The 19,504-nt window shown below is 48.9% G+C and overlaps 1 protein-coding gene across 2 annotated transcripts in view; it reads left to right on the forward strand.

Moving 5' to 3' along the window:
* Positions 1–19,504, forward strand: part of TANC2 (tetratricopeptide repeat, ankyrin repeat and coiled-coil containing 2) — a 121,813-nt gene that overhangs the window by 34,815 nt on the left and 67,494 nt on the right. For both annotated transcript variants that reach the window (XM_065747224.1, XM_065747225.1), the window contains exons 5-6: positions 8,148–8,296; positions 11,856–12,042. In XM_065747224.1, coding sequence (XP_065603296.1) covers positions 8,148–8,296; positions 11,856–12,042 — 336 coding nt within the window. The remainder of the gene's footprint in view (positions 1–8,147; positions 8,297–11,855; positions 12,043–19,504) is intronic.

Genomic DNA, 19,504 nt, shown 5'->3' on the forward strand with positions numbered 1-19,504 from the left:
CACATGCCCACCATGTCCCTCCAGCATCCCATAGGACCATCAGTTTGCAGTCTGCTCACTGCTGCTGGGCTTCCGTGGCAGCTTTGGGCTGGAGGTGCATTTTAGCTTTGTGGAATGAGTCTTCATATCCAAGTGGCCAAGGGTAGAGCTGGAAATAGCAGGGGTTCCAGGTACTGTTACCATATGTGTTGTCTGTTAAATGAGCTGAGGTGATATGATGTTCTTGAAGCTTCCTGATGCGATCTACAAACCACCAGCTTCCCTTCGTAACCTCACGTTTGGTTCCTCTCTCTGTAGGGCAAACAGAAAGACTTCAGGTGGTCCAGAAATGCAGTGTAGGAGCACTCCAGCTCCAAAGCACCACGTGGCTTCCAGGACATGAGCTGGAGGGCGTGTTGGGCACAGTGCTGCTGTTGGTCCTGAAACCATCAGCACTGAGCCCACCAGGGTCACTGCAAAGCCCTCGTTTTCACATCTGAGCCCATGTGATGCTCTGTACCACACTTCATGCAGGCAGCACTGGGGGCCTTCACTGCACTGTGCTTAGCTGTGGCTTTGCTGATGGGCAAAGACAAGGTCATGCTACCCACGGAATGAGAGATCCTCTGCAGAGAAGTTTCTCCTCCTGGTGTATTATCTCTTATTAAGGGCAGCCTGCACTGCTGCTCCTGAATATCACAGCTTGGGCAGCGTGGCCTTTGAAGTAACGGAATGGCATTTTTTTTAGGGAGGTGGTAACAAATCTCTGCCTCATTTCTTTTGGACCATTTACCTTGCTTGGTCATCAGAGGCACCATCTGAAACCTCTGCTGTGTCAGGGTGCTGCCAGCTTACTGCTGAGTGTGTCACTGCTGCTGCAGAGCTCTGCACCCGCTCTTCTGTCAGATCTGTCCCAAACAAAATCTCAATCCCCAGATTTTCCTTTCTTAGGCAAAAAAAGACAATTTGATTCTTTCAGTCTGGGGAAGGTACTGTGCGTCAGATTGGATTTAGGTGATTCTGTTTCCACTCAGCGTCTCTCAGAGTGAATTAAACGTGCTGTGGCACGTGCCCAGTGCTCACTGCAGTGCAGTGTCTGACGATCCCAGCACTGCATCAGCCCAGACCCATCGGTGGCAGTGCTGTCCCAGCTGTCCCCAGGGTTCCCATCCGTGATCTGTCTGTGTCTCAGCACAAAGCTCATCCTTCATTGCAGCCCCTGGGGCTGCCGATGTCCTTAGGAATTCTTGGGGCTGTGGTCAGTTTGGGGTTAACCTTCACTTTCGTATTTCATGCTTGTCACAAGTGGGAATATAGGGATGCTAAAGAAGCAAAAGGAAGGGGCAGTGGTGATAAGCTGGGCTCTTGGTCATGACCTTGCTAATTAGTTATCCCCTTTTCTTTCTCACTTGGTTATTTCATCATCAAATGGTTTGGTTGGAAGGGACCTTTAAGGTCATCTCATTCCAACCCCTCTTCTATAGGGGACACTTCTCTCTAGACCAGGTTGCTTAAAGATGTATTTATTCCCAGATAAACTTTACAGTTCAGAGGAAGTGGTCAGTAATTCTGCTTTTGTTGTGATTTCGGATGTGAGTTGGGAGCAGTATTAGTTCTGTTGCAAGTTTATGTGGATGCAAGAAGTGAATGTTGGTTTCACAATCTCTAAAGATCAGTGAATTTCTGGAGAAGTTCTCCATTCTTTTATAAGCTTGGTTCCCATGTCCTAATGGTTGAATCAATCCAATGGATGCTTTATTCCCCCTTAACCAAAAGGCACTTGGACTCTGGGGATGCTATGGAGAGCATCTCATCATTGAAAATATGCAGTGCTCTGAAAGCCTCACTGCTGCTCCCTTACGAGTTGCCTTGACTTCCCATCACTCTTCAGGACTGCAGAACAAGGACTTCTTTATTCTTTTCCAGTGGAAATATCATTCCCCGTGCTGTAATTTGTTTTGATTGTCAGTATTCTGCCCATCCTATCTGTTTCTTTCTCTTGGTTGGCACAGCTTTGTGTGTATACTGGAGGGAGGAGATGGCTTTGCTCCTGACACCACTCTGCCGCCTGGGGGTGGGGCACCTGCTTCACTTGGAGATGCTAATGTCACTGATTGTGTGACTCCTGTTCATTTGAAAAGTGATGGCTTGGAATCCAAACATGACAGTGTTGGCCATCTTCTGGCTGGAAAGAGTTCATAGCTGACAGCTTTGCTGGGCAACATCTGCGGTACCAACGTATCTCCCAGAGGTCTGCAGCTTACTGCACGCTCCAAAATTGCCATTTTGGGCCTGAAATTGCAGCAGGTTTCCCAAGCTTACTGCTGGATTCTCTTCTCTGTTTCCCAACCCGAAGTGATGTGAGATGTGGGGTTACCTACGTGGCTGCCATCCTGCTGCCTGTCTGCTGACCTCACCAGGTTACCTGTGTAATGTCACAGGTCATGTGCTGCACAACTTAAATCTTGCAAGTGAGGATGATGTTCTCTATTGGCTTTGGTTTGTGCGAGATCTTCATGGATATGGTTTACCCTTCAGAAAAGCTACAAGGATTGATTTGCTCTCATCAGAACAGGCAGTGAGCTCTTCTCTCCCTAGTCAATAATAAGCAGGAGCCACGGATGCTGTTCTCTTTGAGAGTAGTAGGAAAAAGGATGGAAAACTCTGCTGCATCTGTGGATGGTACTGAAGTCACCAAGGGAGTTGATGCCCCGTGGTCCTCTGCTGCCTTACAGGAGAACCACTGTGTTTGCGATTGCACCAGAGTAAAACATGCCCCGTGCTCTCTGTTCTGGAGGTCCAAGCAAGAGGAGTCTGCCTGTGGGGTTTATTAATACCAGAATTGATGTCTCTGATGTTAATTAAAAGGCTTCAGACGGTGCTCAGGTGCTGTGCTTCTGGAAGGGGAGTGGACCTTCAGTGGCGAAGTGGCAATGCATGAATGCTCTGAAATAGTGTGGGGACAGCAGTTCCTCCCTGCACTGTGGCAGAGGAGCACTCATTGCCTCTGTCATTGCATCCTCACTGTTCCAAATTGCTCAGGAGCCTCCCCAGGGACCTCCCATCATCTTGCTTTTAGGACTTGTTCCCTGTGCCCATGCTCACGTTTGTGACAACTGTGGCTTTTTTTAACATGAGTTCAGTGATGGGTGCATTGAGTGTCCTATTACTTCCCCCATTCTCTTTAGCACATAAACGGGAGGGCAAAACCAAGAAAATCCATCCCCAGATATGAGTGCGGAGGGCTTTTTCAAACCCTGAATGTGACATACGTTGGATTAGGTTTTCTAGTAGTGTTGACATTGCTTTTGCTGCCTGTTTGTGGCTCAGTCTGGTTCCTGACTAATAAGTAACTTCCTTCTGGCAGCCCAAGGCAGAGGCAGCAGGAAGGACTGCAGGGAAACAGCTTTGGTTTGTGCTACAAAGGTGAATTTCTCTTGAATTTCTTCATAGAGCCAATGCCTGTGAAACTCAGGTGAGGTTTGGAGCTGGTCTTGCAGGGAAGGAGAAGAGCTGTTTGTTAGAGAAGCACCCGGATAAAGCAGCACACAGCCGACCCTGGAGCCGCTGCTGGAGCTCCACGGTGTTCACCCTCAGCATTTGCAGCAGCTCGAGGTTACAGCTTAGGAGCAGCGTGGTTTGATGGGGCTGATGACAGAGCAGTGCATCGGATGTAGCCTTCATCCCTGACTGGATAAGTTTTCTCTTCTTGATGTGAGGGAGAGTAAAGAAAAAGCCGTCCCGTTAATTCCGAGGTGAGGGGAATGTGCAGAAATGGTCAAGGGCATTTTCCAAATATAGCTCGAGTATATCCAGAATAATTTAAAGCAGATGTACATAATAATGGGATGGATTCAGGTCACATGTAGAGAGGGACATCTTTGGATAAAACCCTACAGTTACGTAATTGAAGATCAAAATCATATACGGCCCCGTTTATTCTGGCACTGTGGAGGTGCTCACTCTTTGCACACAGCTGCTCCTTTCTCTCCTTGCTCGTTTAAGAATTGCCAGTTTTTCAGACAAATCAGTTTTGTGTTCAGGCAAATTCCAGGGTGGTTGCCACTGAGCAAACTGCTAACCCGCTCCGTGCAGTTCGGCACTCACTGGAATTGGTTTCAGATGTAATTTCAGTTCCGTTCAGAGTCTGTTTTTGGAAGTGAGAGTATATAACCATTACAGTAAAAATGTTCTGTGGAGTAAAGGCACATGGTTGGTTTGTCACGGGGGTGCCACGGATCTGGAAGATTAGGCAATGGTAGCTATCCAACAAGTCACAGAACTTCAAAATATGTCATAAAGAAATCTCATTCTGTTTAAAGCAATTGCAGCTGAAATATGTGGCAGATTTCATTATAGGAATTGAAAGGATTGAAGAGAAACAGTATTTTACAATGATAATGTTCAAAACCAGACGTTTGGAATGCTTTACTGAAAAGAGCAAAACTAATATACTGTGCTTAGGAAATTATAGATTGGATTTTTTTCAAGGAAATATTATGAAATCTATGAATTCCTCCTGGAGAAAGGAAAGCAAAACTGTTCTGACGAGAAGCAAGCTCCAGTGCCCCTGCTTTTGCCTGGAGCCCTTCTCCTGGTGATCCCTGGTTATTTTCCCAGCAAAGGGTCACTGCAACATCACTCACAGAAGCAGAGAACATCTCAACTTGAAAGGGACCCACAAGGATTAAGTCCAACCTGTGGCTCAGTGCCTACGAACCCAGCTCCAGCTCGTGGCTCAACCTCCATCTCATGGCTCCATACCTACAAACCCAACTCTGTGTCATGGCTCAACCTCCATCTCATGGCTCCATACCTACAAACCCAACTCTGTGTCATGGCTCAGTACCTACGAATCCAACTCCAACTCATGGCTCTGCCTACAAACCCAACTTGTGGCTCAGTACCTACGAACCCAGCTCCAGCTCATGGCTCAGTACCCACAAACCCAACTCCACCCAAAACCATTTTGACCCAGGTGGGACAACCCGAGCTAGGTGCTGTACGAAGCAGAAGAGCTGCAAATTACTTCTGGGGGATTAAGAAAATTCTCTTTTTCTTTGAACCCGGCTCCTGAGTGAGGCTGGGCACAGTGCTGAGCATGGTGACCTGTCCTGGCAGCCTGCTCTGGAATTGAGCTAAAACTTCTGATTTTGTTACACATACAGGTTTTTTTTTGCAACCAGGAGACCATCATAGTGCTGGTCCAGAGGCACTGGAGTCAAACCCTTCACAGTACCCAGGGTGCACATAGACAAGTTGTTGGGATCCATAAAATTGCTCCCAACAGCCCTAAGGTAATTCTGGGGTGAATTGCTGAAGTAATCGGGTATAACTGAATGGGTCCAGTTCTTGGAAAGGAAAGAGGATGGTAGGAGTAGATTTGGTCAGTGTGCTCAGCTTGTAATGTTCTCAGTTTTTGCACAGACCCTCTCATGTCAGTGCAGGAGCTTTTATTTCCTTCTGTTGTGTAATGCAGCAGCTCTCTGTCCTGAAGATGAAGGGCTGTCCTTCAGAAATGGGATTGCCTCTTGCAAGAGGCCTTTCGGCCAGGGCTCCTCTGCTTTCTGATTTAAATCAGAATGTCTTATTTTCAGGTTCATTTGTTTTGGCAGCACAAAGTGAGGCAGCATGCATGCATTTTTCTTCCTCAAAACAACGTGTGTGCTGCTCGGACAAATTGCCTCTCCTGGAGCTGAGGCTGTTAATAACGGATTGTTATGTATGTTATGGGAAGTGAGCAGTTCCCTGCAGTGTGTGTGTGTGCTCCGTGGGCTGTATCTGTGATTGAAGTCCTTGGGCGGGCAGCGCACATTGGTAAATCTGTGCTGTGTTTCACTTCAGCACCTGAAGTGCTGCTCCAGGTTCGGAGCACTGCTTCTAAGGTGAACCACAGCAGATCCCAGCTGGGTGAGTGCCACGTTCTGAGACACGGACTTAAGATGTTTTACTAACTAAAAAGTCATAGTGCTGAGCGCTCCAGGACAGCTTTCAGATCCCCTCTTGGAGCTGCTCGCTCTCCTCTTTGACACTCAGTCAAGACCAAAACCTGAAAGGTGGAGCAGTCCAGTCCAGGGGTGCTTTGCTTAAACTCGGAGCTCTGTGCACTTCGCAGTCACCGTTGTAATAAAACAGTGGATGTTTTGAGGCTCTCAGATACTCTCTGTGTTCATGCCCTGTGCTGTGAGCAAAGGATTAAGGCTGCAGCCCTGCCAGGCAGCTCTCGCCTGCCCATGCTGCTGCACCATCCTGTGCCATGAAGGGGAGGGAACTGGGCAGGGGCTGGAGCACAGCTGGAGGGCAGCAGGGGGAACTGGGATCATTCTCTGTGAAGAAGGGGAGGATCAGAGGACACCTTACCACTCCCCACAGGAGATTGTAGTGTGGTGGGGTCAGTCTCTGCTCCCATTAACAGCAATAGGACGGGAGGCAGTGACCTGCAGTTACACCGGGGAGGCTTAGGTTGGGTATTAGGAACAATTTCTTCTTCAGAGAGTGGTCGAGTGTTGGCATGGTCTGCCCAGGGGTCAGGGGAGTGCCTGGAGGTGTTCAGGACTGTGGAGGTGTGGCACTGAGGGACACAGTTATGGGCACAGTGGGGTGGGGTTGGACCTGTAGGACTCAGGTCTCAGAGGTCTTTTCCAACCTGCGTGATTCTATAACCTGGGCTGAGCTCAGAATTTCATTTTTGAGACAAGCAGCAGTTTTGTGCCCCTGGGAGCTATTGTAGGGTCGGTGTGGGCAGGGTTACACCCAGCCCTGAAGGGGTAAGCTGTGGCTCGGCTGCAGGATCCTCTATGGAGTGCTTCTCCCCATGCATCACTGCAGACGTCACATGTGACAGACTGCACAGTCGGCTGTCTGCTAATTTTAGGCCAGTACAGAGATCTAGGATAAATTATAAAAGTCTGCTTTTAAAAAGCAGAAATAACCTTGGAAATCAAAGTCCGTGTATTTCTCTTTTTACGTAAATGTTATCTGTTCCGAATTTGACACCCTGAGATGGTAAATGCCCACAGCCTGAACGTGGGTGGTCAGCAGCTCAGGAAAATTGGGCCATCCATCTAAATTTGTCTCTGTCTTAAATCCGTCCTATTCACATCGGCGCGGTTTAAAGCGGTACAATTGGGATTCGGTGACTTAGATGACAGCATCTATTCTCACGCTCCATAATCCACTTTCCCCGTGCTGAAGCGGCCGTGTGAGCAGTGCTCCCAAAGCCAGTGGTGCTCATGAGCACTGACTTTGTTGCATGGAGGTGCCCCAGGGGCAGCAGTGTGGGCGAAGCACCAGTAAGATGCTGTGAGCTCCTGGGAGGCGTGCACTGGGAGCTGGATGGGAGTTTCTGGGAGCAGCTGGCTTGCATTTTCCAATGGCTTGTATGCATCCCTTATCCCCTGGTCGGTGGTGTTCAGTTACAGTTATCAGAGAGCTCTATTTAAAGCTCCAGGCTGAGAGCTGCAGCAGCCCTGAGCCAGGATGCGGGAAAGGAGACGGGCTCTTTTCCAGATTGTACATGATCAGATGAATAATTAACTGTCGAGTAATTGCAGATCCTAATTAGTATCCTACAACTGCGCCAAGCGCAGCATTGCATCGGTGTGAGGTGGAAAGAGGTTGACCTTCAGGCTTCGACTGTACTACACCTCTCCGCTTCCCGTGTAATCCTGAGCATGCCAGAAGCAGCAGAGGACAGCGAATGATGCTCGTGATTTTTTTGTCCTCTTTTTTTGTTAACAACCCCTGAGAAGTGCAGCTTTGCTGCTGAGCATCTCGTGTAGAGCTTTGGGAGCGGCAGAAGCTGACATGTGTAGGCTTGAATTCACCACGTCCGGGAAATCTTGCATCCCAGATGGGTTTCCTGTTGGTGTGGCAGGGAAAAGGAGGTGAATGCATTGCTTCCACCTGAGGTGCTGAGAATATAACGAGCAGAGAGAGCGGAAATAACAACCAGAGTAAGAGTAAACATCCATTCACAGCTGGAGGAACGAATAACCTGAAATTAACGACCGTCCAATAGCACTAACACAGACTTGAATGATGTGTGCAACCTGAAATCCTGGATACAGAGATTGCAGCGTGGAAAGTCAGCTGTGTTCTGTTGGTAAATACACTGAGCGATATAGCCAAGGTCAGCAGTTCACCTCTTTGTTTCTCTCCCTCCTCAGGTGACGCTGAGCAGGAGCTGGGACCCCCTCCATCCGTAGATGAGGCAGCAAATACACTCATGACTCGCCTGGGCTTCCTCCTGGGGGAGAAAGTGACAGAGGTACAGCCAGGGCCCCAGTACAGCATGGAGGTGCAGGATGAGAACCAGGTACGTTGTGTCCTCTGCTCTCCTTCCCATTCGAGCAAAACCATGGCGTGGTTGGGTTGGAAAGGACCTTACAGCCCCCAGCCCCTCTCCCTGCTATGGGCTGGCTGCCCCCCAGCTCAGGCTGCCCAGAACCCATCTGTGGCTGTGAACACCTCCAGCAATGGGGCACTCACTGCTCTGAGCAATGCCATGGCCTCACTGCCTCTGGGTAACAAATTTTCCCCTTGGATCTGACTGAAATTTCCCCTCTTTTAGTTTAAGGCCATTCACCCCTTGTCCCATTGCTCTCTGGCTCTATAACAAGTCTCTCTGCTCCTCTTTCTAAGCTCCATTCCAACACTGGAAGGTGCTCAGTGGTTTTCTTGGTTCTGATCAGAATGCAGGATGAGAGATGGTGGTTATTTCCTAATTACATGGCAGCTGAGTGTCACTTAATGATGAAATGATTGCTGTGAGGTAGAAGGTTATATCTCCTCATTCAGCAATGAATCATTGCTGTGCATTCCAGGGATCAGTTGCTGCTGTGTGACAGCTCCTGTGAGTGTGGGAGTGGGCAGTGTTTCTAATCAGAGTACAGCTATCAAAATGATCTGTCCTTCTCACGTGCAGTATTTCAAAAGCATTTTAGCACTGTTGCACCAGGGCTGGGTATCTCTCCAGTAGGACAGGTAGATGGTAGTAGCATGATTTTACAGATGGTCACTGATTTTCCTCTTGTTGGCCTAACATGAGAATTCCATGCTTGAAAACAGGTATAGAATGCAAACTGTTGTGACTGAACTTGCTCCATCCTCTCTGTCTGCTGAAAAGTGAAAGAGCACAAGGTTGGGGGTTTTAGCTGCAGTGTAGGGCTGGCAGAACCTGCTTGGTTTTCTTCCCCTGCTCAGCCCAGGGCTGTGCCCACTGCCATCAGTGCTGATGAAAGGAGGATGAAGCTCAGAGACATTCTTCGATTGGTTTTAAATACTTTGTTTTAAACTGACAGTACGAGCCAGCAGGTAACAGAGCAATGTGAAACTCAGAAGCTCAGCTGTAGCTCGCTCTTCTTTCAGCAGTCATTGCATGACTCTGCAGGATTCTGCACTGCTTTAGATACCAACACAGTGCAATTCCAGGGACCAGATTTACAGTGCTGACTTCTCTAAAAAGAGTTGGTAAGAAACAGCAGCCAGAAAGATGGCACTGTATCCATGTGGCCTTGTTGGTGCCCATGTGGCCTTGTTGGTGCCCATGGTGCTCTGTCACAGAGTGCCCCTAGAAGGGGTTGGGACAACAGCCACTGCTGCCCCAAGGGCTCCTGGTGGGCAGTTGGGCTCCCTCAGTCCCACCTGTAGGCACAATCGATGGGTTTGGGTCTTCCTTCTCCTACTCACGAGGCCCTTGAGTGCCATTCATGCACTGATGAAGATAAAGAGAGGGTGGTTGCTTCATGAGCACATTAATTCTTTTCTTTGTGGGTGTGGGGCTCTGTGGGTGGAGATCCTCTTGGGCTCTGCTTCCCAGATTGGTTCCCTCAGCTCCCCTGCTGAAAGCAGTGCTGAAAATGGTGCAGGAAGACATTCACGGGATTTACAAAGATTAATGCTTCCATTAATTGTCGATGAATTAAAATCTGATTGAGGCTTTGCCTGCTAGTTCACACTCGAATTTAAAAACGAGTGCAGTTCTCCACGTTTTAATGCATTAATTTCCACGGCCCGGGTGAAGAATGCTCTTTGTATAGAGCTGGGGACTTGGCTGCTGCTCCTTTCTCTGAGCCTGCTTTGCCTTCTGAAGCAAGAAAGTAATTATTTGCAATCGCATCAACGCTGAGCAGAAGTGCAGATGAGGAGCAGAGGTGCTCGTTCCCACCCAGCTGCCTTGTTCTGAATTCACCCAAGGATACAGCCCCTAATGCAGATTGCTGTGCAATGGCATGCTGGGTGGACGGTCACTTAATCACTCTTTGCTTAATGAGAGGTCACAAATGCCAAAGAATTAATCCTTTTTTTCTGACTTTTTGGGGGAACCGTTTTTGAACCAGAGAGGCACAAAGGACAGTGGTGCTGTGACAGAAGAGTTTAATTCTTTGAAGCTTAGTGAGGATGTGACAGATGAAACAGCAGCAACAGTATTAATACAGAATGTTCTGTCAGTGGGAATGTGTGTTTAAAGTGAGTGCAGGGGAAGGTTCTTTTATACTGATACAGAAATAAAACATCAGTCACCGCCGAGCGATGGCGGCGTTACGGAGCTGCTTCCTTCTGCAAGGAGCTCGGTCCTGTGGAGCTGCACTGATAGTGCCACGAATAAAAGGAGTCACATCACCTCTGGCATTTCATCAAACAGCGATGCTATCGGCCGTCCTGGCACTGAACTTTAATTTGCTTCAAAATGTGATTTTTCAGTGTTTTAAGGTTGGCGGATTGTTTTGCTGCCCCGGGATGAGCTTCAGCAGGGATTTCGGTACAACAGTTGAGACAAAGGCACAGAAGAGCCTTGCCATGCATAGCTCAGAGCTGCAGCAGTGCTGTGCACTCTGACAGCTCACTGAGTGCTGAGCTGGGGCTGTGCTGCTTTGGGGCTGCCACCCCACAGAGACCCCATGGGGCTCTGAGCACGGAGCTTGGCAGCCTGCCCTGGGATCCCTTGGTTAAGGTAGCTTGCTTCCCACTCTACACGTGGGGTTCTGCCTTCTGACTGTGTATTCTGATTACAGGAGTCCATCCTGGATGATTTTTGAGTTTCAAGTATAGAGCAGTGCAAAGGAAGGAACGCAGCAGAAGTCAGATGTGATTTGTGACATGCGAGCACAGCGCTGTCTGCAGGCACTCTGGGTTCAAACGATCTGAATAAGGGAATGCAAATCTCTGTGATATTTAGGAAAGCATTCACCCAGAATACAAGAAATCTCAAGGAAGGAAATTCCAAATAGGCAGTTTAACCTCAACTGCTCCCTCCTTGGAAGTGGTACCGCTTTGCAACAGCAAAAGCATTTGGGCAGGATGGGCTCCCCCCATTGCCAGCGTGTCCCACAGCCATGTTTGCAGCACAGTGGCACCCAATGGAGATTCTGTTCTCTGAATAAACTCATCTCAGTGCATAGCATTGCATCTATAAACTCTCAGGGCTTTTTTTGCATGCAGATTCTTAGGGTTTTTTGCAGAATAACAGAGGGCTTGCTGCTGCATTTCTGCTTATGTTTTGTCCATGGAGTGTCACCCTCCCATGCTTTGGGAAACCTGTTATGGGGAAGGCAGCGTGTCCAGGGCTGGCTCTGCCCAGATGAGGGAGTTGGGGTCCCTCTGAGCAGAGCTGTGAGGCCGCTGTTGGTTTTCCTGAGCAGAGGAAACATTTACAAGGCAAAAGGAAAATTGCAGTCCCGCTGGGATTTCTGAGCAGATGTAAATGGCACAGAGGTCTTGGCAGGATTTCCTGAGTTTGATTTGTCTTGCTGTTAGTAAAGGTGACCTCATGCCGAGATCACCACTTAGACTTCGCCGCGTGCTCACTCTCTTCCATAACATCACAGGGGAACCTTTCCTTTTCTGACCGCTTCCTGCACGTTCCCTCTTCGCAGAGCTCGGCCGTGACGCAGCGCATCAGCCCCTGCTCCACACTGACCAGCAGCACGGCCTCACCCCCTGCCAGCAGCCCCTGCTCCACGCTGCCACCCGTCAGCACCAACGTCCCCCCCAAGGACTGCAGCTATGGGGCCGTCACCAGCCCCACCTCCACGCTGGAGAGCAGGGACAGCGGCATCATAGGTGAGCAGGGCCTGGGCCCTCCTGCTCCGCGTGTCCCCTGGTGCTGAGCCGGTCGCTGTGCATGCAGAGAGCTTTGTTTGAGCAGCCTGTGCATCTTTGGTGGTGAGTGGGAGGTGCTCACGTTGTTGAAGTGAATGCTTCTCTGGATAAACTGCTGTGGAGCTGCTGGGAGCCGTGGTGGATGAGGGTGGTGAAGTGGAAATGGTTTGGTGCAAAGTTTTGGGCAGTGTTTTAAGTGGTAAAGACAAAGAGTGTGGATGTTTGTTCTCTGTCTTTCCTCCCATCTTCGTCCCTCGTTCCCTGCTTCACACATTTGCTTACTGCAATCTTTCTTCCCAATGTTTTCCTGTCTCCTTTCATTCTAATGAGGTTATTTCTCCCAACGAGTTTTCCCTTTGTTCGGCCTCGTGTCCCTCCTGCTGTCTGAGCAGACCTGATTTAGAGAGGGGTGAACTTCCAGGTCCTGTAAGTCAGCTGGGGTGGACAGTGCCAGGCAGGGGCTGCCATCCTGCCCTGCTCCCCTAGATGATATAAGAACCTTCTACTTTCTTCAGCATTTTCCTTCCACTCTGCTGTTCAGTCCCTACCCACTCTTTTTACATTGAAGAGAATACATGGAGATCCCTTCCATGGAGATCTTCGTAGATCAAATAATGTCAGATCTTCGGTAGAACTATTCAGTGAGGAGGAGGTAATGGGAAAAAGTGTTCTTATTTGCAGCTTCTAACATAGCACTATTGAACTCCTAATTGTAGAGGGCAAATGAGAATACCTTCAGGTTCTCCCTGGTCTCCAGCTCCTTTCCCATTGCTGCTGTGGAGGGTCTTGAGAAAATAACCCGCATGAATTAATGTGTGCTGTGCAGGTCTGAAGGTGCAGTGGGAGAGAAGTGTTGGGCAGGATGGTCCTCATGTGGTTGGCCTTCCCTCTGTTTGTGTTGGGTATTTCTCCAGCTAAGACGACTTCCCTTTGCCAGTGGGTCACGTAGTATTGATAGAAATAGAGAGGAAAGTTGTTCATTTGGAGAAGCTGATTGTGCTGGTGATTAATATTTTGCTTGGCTGATGGGGAAGCCTGGGCTCAGTTCAGCTGCTCTGTGCTGTAGAGCAGCACTTCTGTCTGTGTGATGTTAAAACTCAAACCCATGAGCCACTGGGAGCTGCACAGCAGAGCAGGCTGGTGGCTTCTGGTGCTCTGCAGTGCCACAGGGAATGGCTGCCATGGAGGGTGGCTGTGCCATCTGCCCATGTGGGGGGCACAGGAGGTGCAGGTGGCCCTGGTGGCACTCCTTTGAGGCTGGGAGTGTCAGCATGCCACTGCAGGGATGAGATGCTGGAGCTGTTGGCTCAGTCATCCCTCCCATCCTATTCTGTAGTCAGTTCTTAAAGCCAAAATGCAATGTTGTTCACTCCTTGCACGGGCATATTTCTTTCAAGAGCTTCTACTTTTTTCCCCGTGGAAAAAGTGGAAAGTAAAAGAAGGTGGCTCATCCCAAGGTGGTAGTGATGTATCCCAGATGGAAAAGCCACATAAAAGTACCTTGATGCAGAGCAGAGGAAGCCAGTGTGCAAGGCTTTCAGAAAGCAATGCTTCCTGCTTCTTGTGTTAGCACTCAGAGGCAAACAAGAGCCTCTTCCTCCCTCCCTCACCCCCCTTCCCTTTGACAATAACATTTTCAGCACCGTCTCATTCTGCCCTTCAATAGAAGCTGTGCAGCTGTAACACACAACAGAGAGACAGTCATCTCCAGTCGCAAAAGAAACAGGAATTTTGCAGCCAGGTCTTTCTGCTGTCCTCTGCAAGGCACAGGGCAGTGTGAGCAGAGGGATGGATGCACGTTTGTGCCACAGTTGCACTGTTTGGATGTGAGCTGCTGTGCCCTGGGTCTGAAAGACATCCTCTGCATGACAGCAGTTCCCCAGAATTATTTTTGCCCCAGAATTATTTTTGCTGCAGGATGGATCAGGGAAATGGTCCTCACGTGCAACACTCTCCCTTTTAGAGCAGCACCAGCTCCTTTGTTTCTGGAGGATCAGGGATCAGGTTTCCCTCTGCTGCATTCCTCCTTTATTGGATGCAGAGCTCCTCGGTGCTTTTCCCTTGCTCATGTTTGGGGGTGAAGTGTGCTGTGCTCCCTTGCTCATGTTTGGGGGTGAAGAGGACTGTGCTGACACACACGGCCGTGATGACACTTGGAAGTGCAAATCCATTGGAGATTTCCATCTCTAAGTGCTGCATGCTGCATTGGTGTAGAAAAGGAGCAAACATTTCCAGAGGTGTTGTGTGATTCCCACGTCGTGGTCTCCCTCATGCTGATGTCACTGCCACCACCTGTGTACCTCCATAGCATGCAGCTCTGACCTGTCCCATGTTCATGGTGATGCAGTGCTGCAGGGATCTCATTATGCAAATGCAAAGAGCAAATTTAAGCAGTCAGGATCCTCTGCTGCCTTGTCCCCGTGGGGTTGTTCCTGTCCCTGTGTATGTCACCTGTTAAGAGAATTGGAATTTGAGAATAAATGTGCCCTGTCTGTAATCCTTGTGGCACAGTGGCTGTTTGGTTCTGAGCAGTCACATTGTGCGGGTTAGAGCAGACTGTTCTAAACATTTTGGTCCCTTCTAGGGAAGGGAAGTTCATTTTGATGTGCAAAGGATACCAAAAATGCTACGCACAGGTCACCAAATTCACACCAACTCTTCTGGTGTGAGTGATGCTGTAACAGAGCCTCAGCTTTCACCAGCTGCCATTCTGGGGGTATCCAAACCAACCCAAAGCCCTTCACTGCATGCAGCTCCAGAGCAGGGAACACCCCAGAATGATGTTATAGGGGAAAGCTGTTGTGAAACTGTTGGGCTTTCTTCCTCTTGGAAGCTCAGCCTCGGGTTAGAAGTGTGGAGTGATGGGCGGTGACGAGTGGCACTGCAGCTGAAGGAAGGGCTGGTGTTTGGGGGTTATCTGCTGCATCTGTTATAGCTGCCACTGAAAGCTGTCATAAAATGTACATGTTTGGTTGCAGAACAAGGAAAAGGGGGGGGATGAGGGAGCTGAGAGGAGCCTGGAGCCAGTCAGCCTCCTCCTGGAGCTGCTAAATCCTTTCTGTGCAGCGGAGTGGCTGCTGAGAGCACTGACCTGGCTTTAACCTCTAAGAGCTTCCCAGAGTTATTGGCTCTCACAGTACAGACACAGCCAACTGCTGATGTTCAGAATCTGCTACTGGAAAGAAAAGTGCTCACAGATCCTGCACTCCTCCACGGGACCAAGCACTGCTGGGTGCTGTGCTTCTGAAGCGTGGCTGCAGTGGGATGCACAGGACATCTCCAGCATTGGCATGCAAGGCCGTGCATAAAGCAGGAAACACTTCTTGCCAGCACATAAAGCTCACCCAGGTGCCTGAGCTGCACTTGGTGTCGTGTAGCAGCAGTCTCTCAGGGGTATTAAGGGAGCAGCTGCTTCTCCACGTCGGGTTTTCCTGAAGAAGTGACATTGGCAGTGCTGCAGGTGAGCCCTTTGCAGAATGGGGCCGTACTCTTCCTTCACCTGAAGTTCTGTGCTGCTCTGCAGTGCGTTCTGGGTGGACCATTTGGAGCAAGGAGATGCTTATGATGCTGAAGCAGCTTAAAGCAAGGGCTGTGAGCTGGGTAGGTCCTACTGCAGCAGAGGTGTAGGTGGGTCTCGTCCCATGCACACCAGTTGGCTTCCCGTAGGTTTTGTGCATTTTACAATGAAGATTGACTTCTGAGCTGTCACTGCTTCCTACAGATATGTGTATCTGTGGGTAAAAAATGGGTTTGTGAATAAATTCGTCTGGGCTGCATGCTGAGCTGAAGAGATGCTGCTGGCAGGAAACCAAGATGGGCTTCTTTAGAAATCTGTGTTTGGAGAAGGGAGCAGAGAGCAGCTCAGAGGTCCCCCTGAGATGAATTTCACTCAGGTTCAGATACTGTTGCGATCCTATAGCTGCTGAGTTCATGTTCTGACATTCTCATCAGTATTATGAAGCGTTTGGTTAATAATGAATAAGGATTTTTCAGTCTGCCTATCTGGGCTCGTTCCCCAGAGGAGGAGCGCCCTGAAAATGTCAGATATTGCTGAGCTGTGCTCACTAAGGCATTTGCATCTTGCAGCGGTGGGGTGACAGGACGGGAGGGGGAAGGAGAGGTGATTTATCAGACATCTCATCTGTGGGGCTGCACAGTGGGAGCGCTGCATCTCAGCAGCATTGAGTACCATAGGTACCATTCCTGGATCCCGATCCCATTGTGGCTCCATTTCCTCAAATAGGACAAACAGTGCAAAAGGAAGGAAACGTTGGCACTCATGGCGTGGTTCATTCTGAGTGTGACAGGTGAGAAACCCAAACAGTAACTGTGTCATGGAATGTCATGGCTGCCTTCCTGGGTTACATCTCCAGGGCACCAGGGGCTGGGTTGGCTGCTCAGATGGGCCTTGTTAGATACTTGGGTACCTAATGGGATGGGAGAGGTGTGTGCTGTGGTTCTGGGGAAAAATGGATGTGGCACAGAAGATGTGTTACTGAAATCTGTTTGGTTTACGGCTCAGGCTGGTAGAGGGAGAACATGGCGTGAAGGGTTGAAAGGAATTGAGGAATTATTGGAAGAAAGAAACTGAAAGCACTGATCAGAAGACATCTAGAGGGGAATTCAGTGCTGCCAGCTCCCACAGTGTTAGTTAGGATAGTGGGACAGAGGGCTTGGAAGCATTGGCTTCTGATGGCCTGAGATCAGGTGGGGCTCTCCACTCTTATTTTAAGAGCAGCAAGAGCTTAACCTTTGTGGTTGTGAAGAGAAGCCCAGCAATGGCCTGAATGTTCCCATTAACTTAAAACCACGTATAGAATCATAAAATGGGTTGGAAGAGACCTCAAGGATCCTCCCATTCCAACCCCCCTGCCCCAGCCAAGTAACTTGGTGTATGAATAACCCCCCTCCCCAAGCATGCTCCCCCTCCACGTGCCTCCTTTTTGCTATCTTGTTTAAATCTTACAATTTTAAAGCCACTTTCAAGGCCATTAGGAACCTGAGAGAGCACCTCATCTGCCATTGTGTGGTGCATTCCTGTCACAGAGGTTTTCTCCTTCAGCTGTCTTTAGAATTACAGAATTATGTCCAAGATTGGGAAAGAGCTCTAAGATCACACAGTCCAACCATCCTACTTGTGTGGTTTTATAACAGGGATGCATTCAGATAATTGCATTTTGGGGCACGTTTCCTTTTTTAACATGTATTGTGCTTTGGAAGATCAGAATTGTCACCTGTAGGTGAGATTTGGAACCTTTCTAACAGATCTCTTTGGTGTTTGCTGTGCTTAAAAACACTCACCATCATGTTTCCCCCAACAGGAGCCCGTGGTGAGGAGCTGGAGGTGAGCTGCTCTGTCGTGCCTCAGGAGCACACAGTTTGCAGGGGGCTGTGTGCAGTGCTGCTGCTCTCCTGCATTTCTGCTCCACGCAGCTCTGAGCCCCCTCTGCCTCACAGGCATTCCTGCTGCTCCTCATCCTGCTTGTCAGGGAATTCAGATTTAGAGCTGAAAGAATACGGGGTCAGCATGATGCTACCGCCGAGGTATTTTTCATTATGTTCCGAGAGCTTTGTGTGCTCCTTGTGATTTATGGCAGCTTCAGGCTTGAAACAGAATTAGGTTTACCTGTTTAATCTCTGTTTTTAATAGGATTGGTGATATGACTTAAAGCAGTGCTTGGTTTTTCCCCTCTATGTGAGACCACTGTTGTAAGAGAAGGTAAGAGAGGGAGGGCTGGGGTTTGAGCTGCAGCTTTGAGCCCTTCAGCCCTGCTCACTCCATGTGCACTCCTTCCTCTTACCATGGACATCTCCAACATGACACAACAGGTTTTATCTTAGATTTCTGTATATCCCTATTATGGAGTTGGTGGAGTCTCCTTCTGTGGGTATTCCAGACCCATCTGGATGCTGATCTGCATGACCTGTTCCTGTGACTCTGGAGGGCCACATTCTAAAGTTCTCCACAGTTAATTTTGAGTTCAGGTCTTGAACTCAGTTATTTTTTTAATGCAACAAAATCCCTATTTCCTTCTTGAGGTTTATCCTAAATCTCTACCTATAATTAATATCGTAACCACTGTTCATCATTAAGTGACAGCCATAGAAGACTGCTTTTTCCTACTGTTCAATCTGCAGCATGAGCAGAAACATTGACATTTTCCAGGCATGATCTCTGCCTCGAGGAGGATTGGATGGGATGGCAAAAATCCCTTTGTGTGTGTAACTGGAGACACATGCACCTGAAGCTTACATGCTCTGGGGTGCAGACCAGCTTGCAGCTACAGGAGAAATGACGTTAATTTCCTGTAAATATGTGATATTTCATAGCAAAGTGCAGCACTGGTTGCATCACTCTTTTTGGAGAGTGCTGTTCTCTGTGCACAGCCCTGCAGCCTTTCCCAGCTGCACTCCAGCACGTCCCATATCCCAGTGAGGGAGTATCACCTGAGAAAGGCTCAGGCCAAAGAGATCTGCTCTCAGCAAATTGCTCCAAGCAGTTTGCTCTGATGTTTCTGAGGTCATCAGTTTATCTTACCCAGGTCTAGATATCTGTAGAGGTCCCTTCCAACCCCGTCAGTTCTGTGATTCTGTGATCTGGTTTTGTGTCCCTCTGTTTAAAGATGTGACCCCTAAGAGATTTTGCAGCAATGTCAGAAGTGCTATTGGTTTCATATATCACCTTTGCATAGAAGAAAAGTTTCCTGTCATCTCCATCAATGTGACAGCCACTGTCACCGGGCAGTACTCTGATTTGCACCCTAAAGGCACAAGGACCTCAAGTATGGGGTTCCTATGGGTGCTTCTGCAGCCCCTTTGGCACTGGCACCATTCAGTGCAGTGCAGGATTGTGGACTGATGGGATTCTTTGTCATTAAGGCTCATTTTCATGGGCTGTCGCTGCTTGTGTCACAGTCATGAATCACAGAGCCATGAAATCTCAGAGGATCAGCCCCAGTCGTACTCTGCAACGATCTGTGCTGGTGCAGAGCTGTGCAAGAGTCAACAAAAGTCTGGAAGCTGTGCTTCATTTCTCAAGGTTATGGTGGAGCACAACAGTGTGATAAGGAAACAAAACTCTTAAGTTGTAACTCTTAGAAGTCGTATTTTGCTTGAGAAAAGAGGTAAGAAAGGCGACAGTCAGTTGGGGGCAGAGCCTCGAGGGTTTTGGACCTCATGGGGTCTTTCATGGCATGAGGAGATGAAGTGAGAGCCCTCCAATCATCGTTGGCTCAGAAAGGGATTCGGAGTGGCTCAGCAGGAAGAGATGGAGCTGTTTCACAGCTGTGGTTCATAGGTGGGTGTGTGGGTATTTTATTAGTGTCCACATACACACGTATACACCCATGGCAATGTCTGGAAATGAAATGAGGTTTTCCCCACCCAGGAAGTGTGGGTAATTGTATGTGAACATTGCAGACTT

Source organism: Cyrtonyx montezumae, unplaced genomic scaffold (genome assembly GCF_038088225.1).
Source record: "Cyrtonyx montezumae isolate F1298 unplaced genomic scaffold, pur_monq_1.0 scaffold_43, whole genome shotgun sequence".
In the NCBI taxonomy this organism is placed as follows: Eukaryota; Metazoa; Chordata; class Aves; order Galliformes; family Odontophoridae; genus Cyrtonyx; species Cyrtonyx montezumae.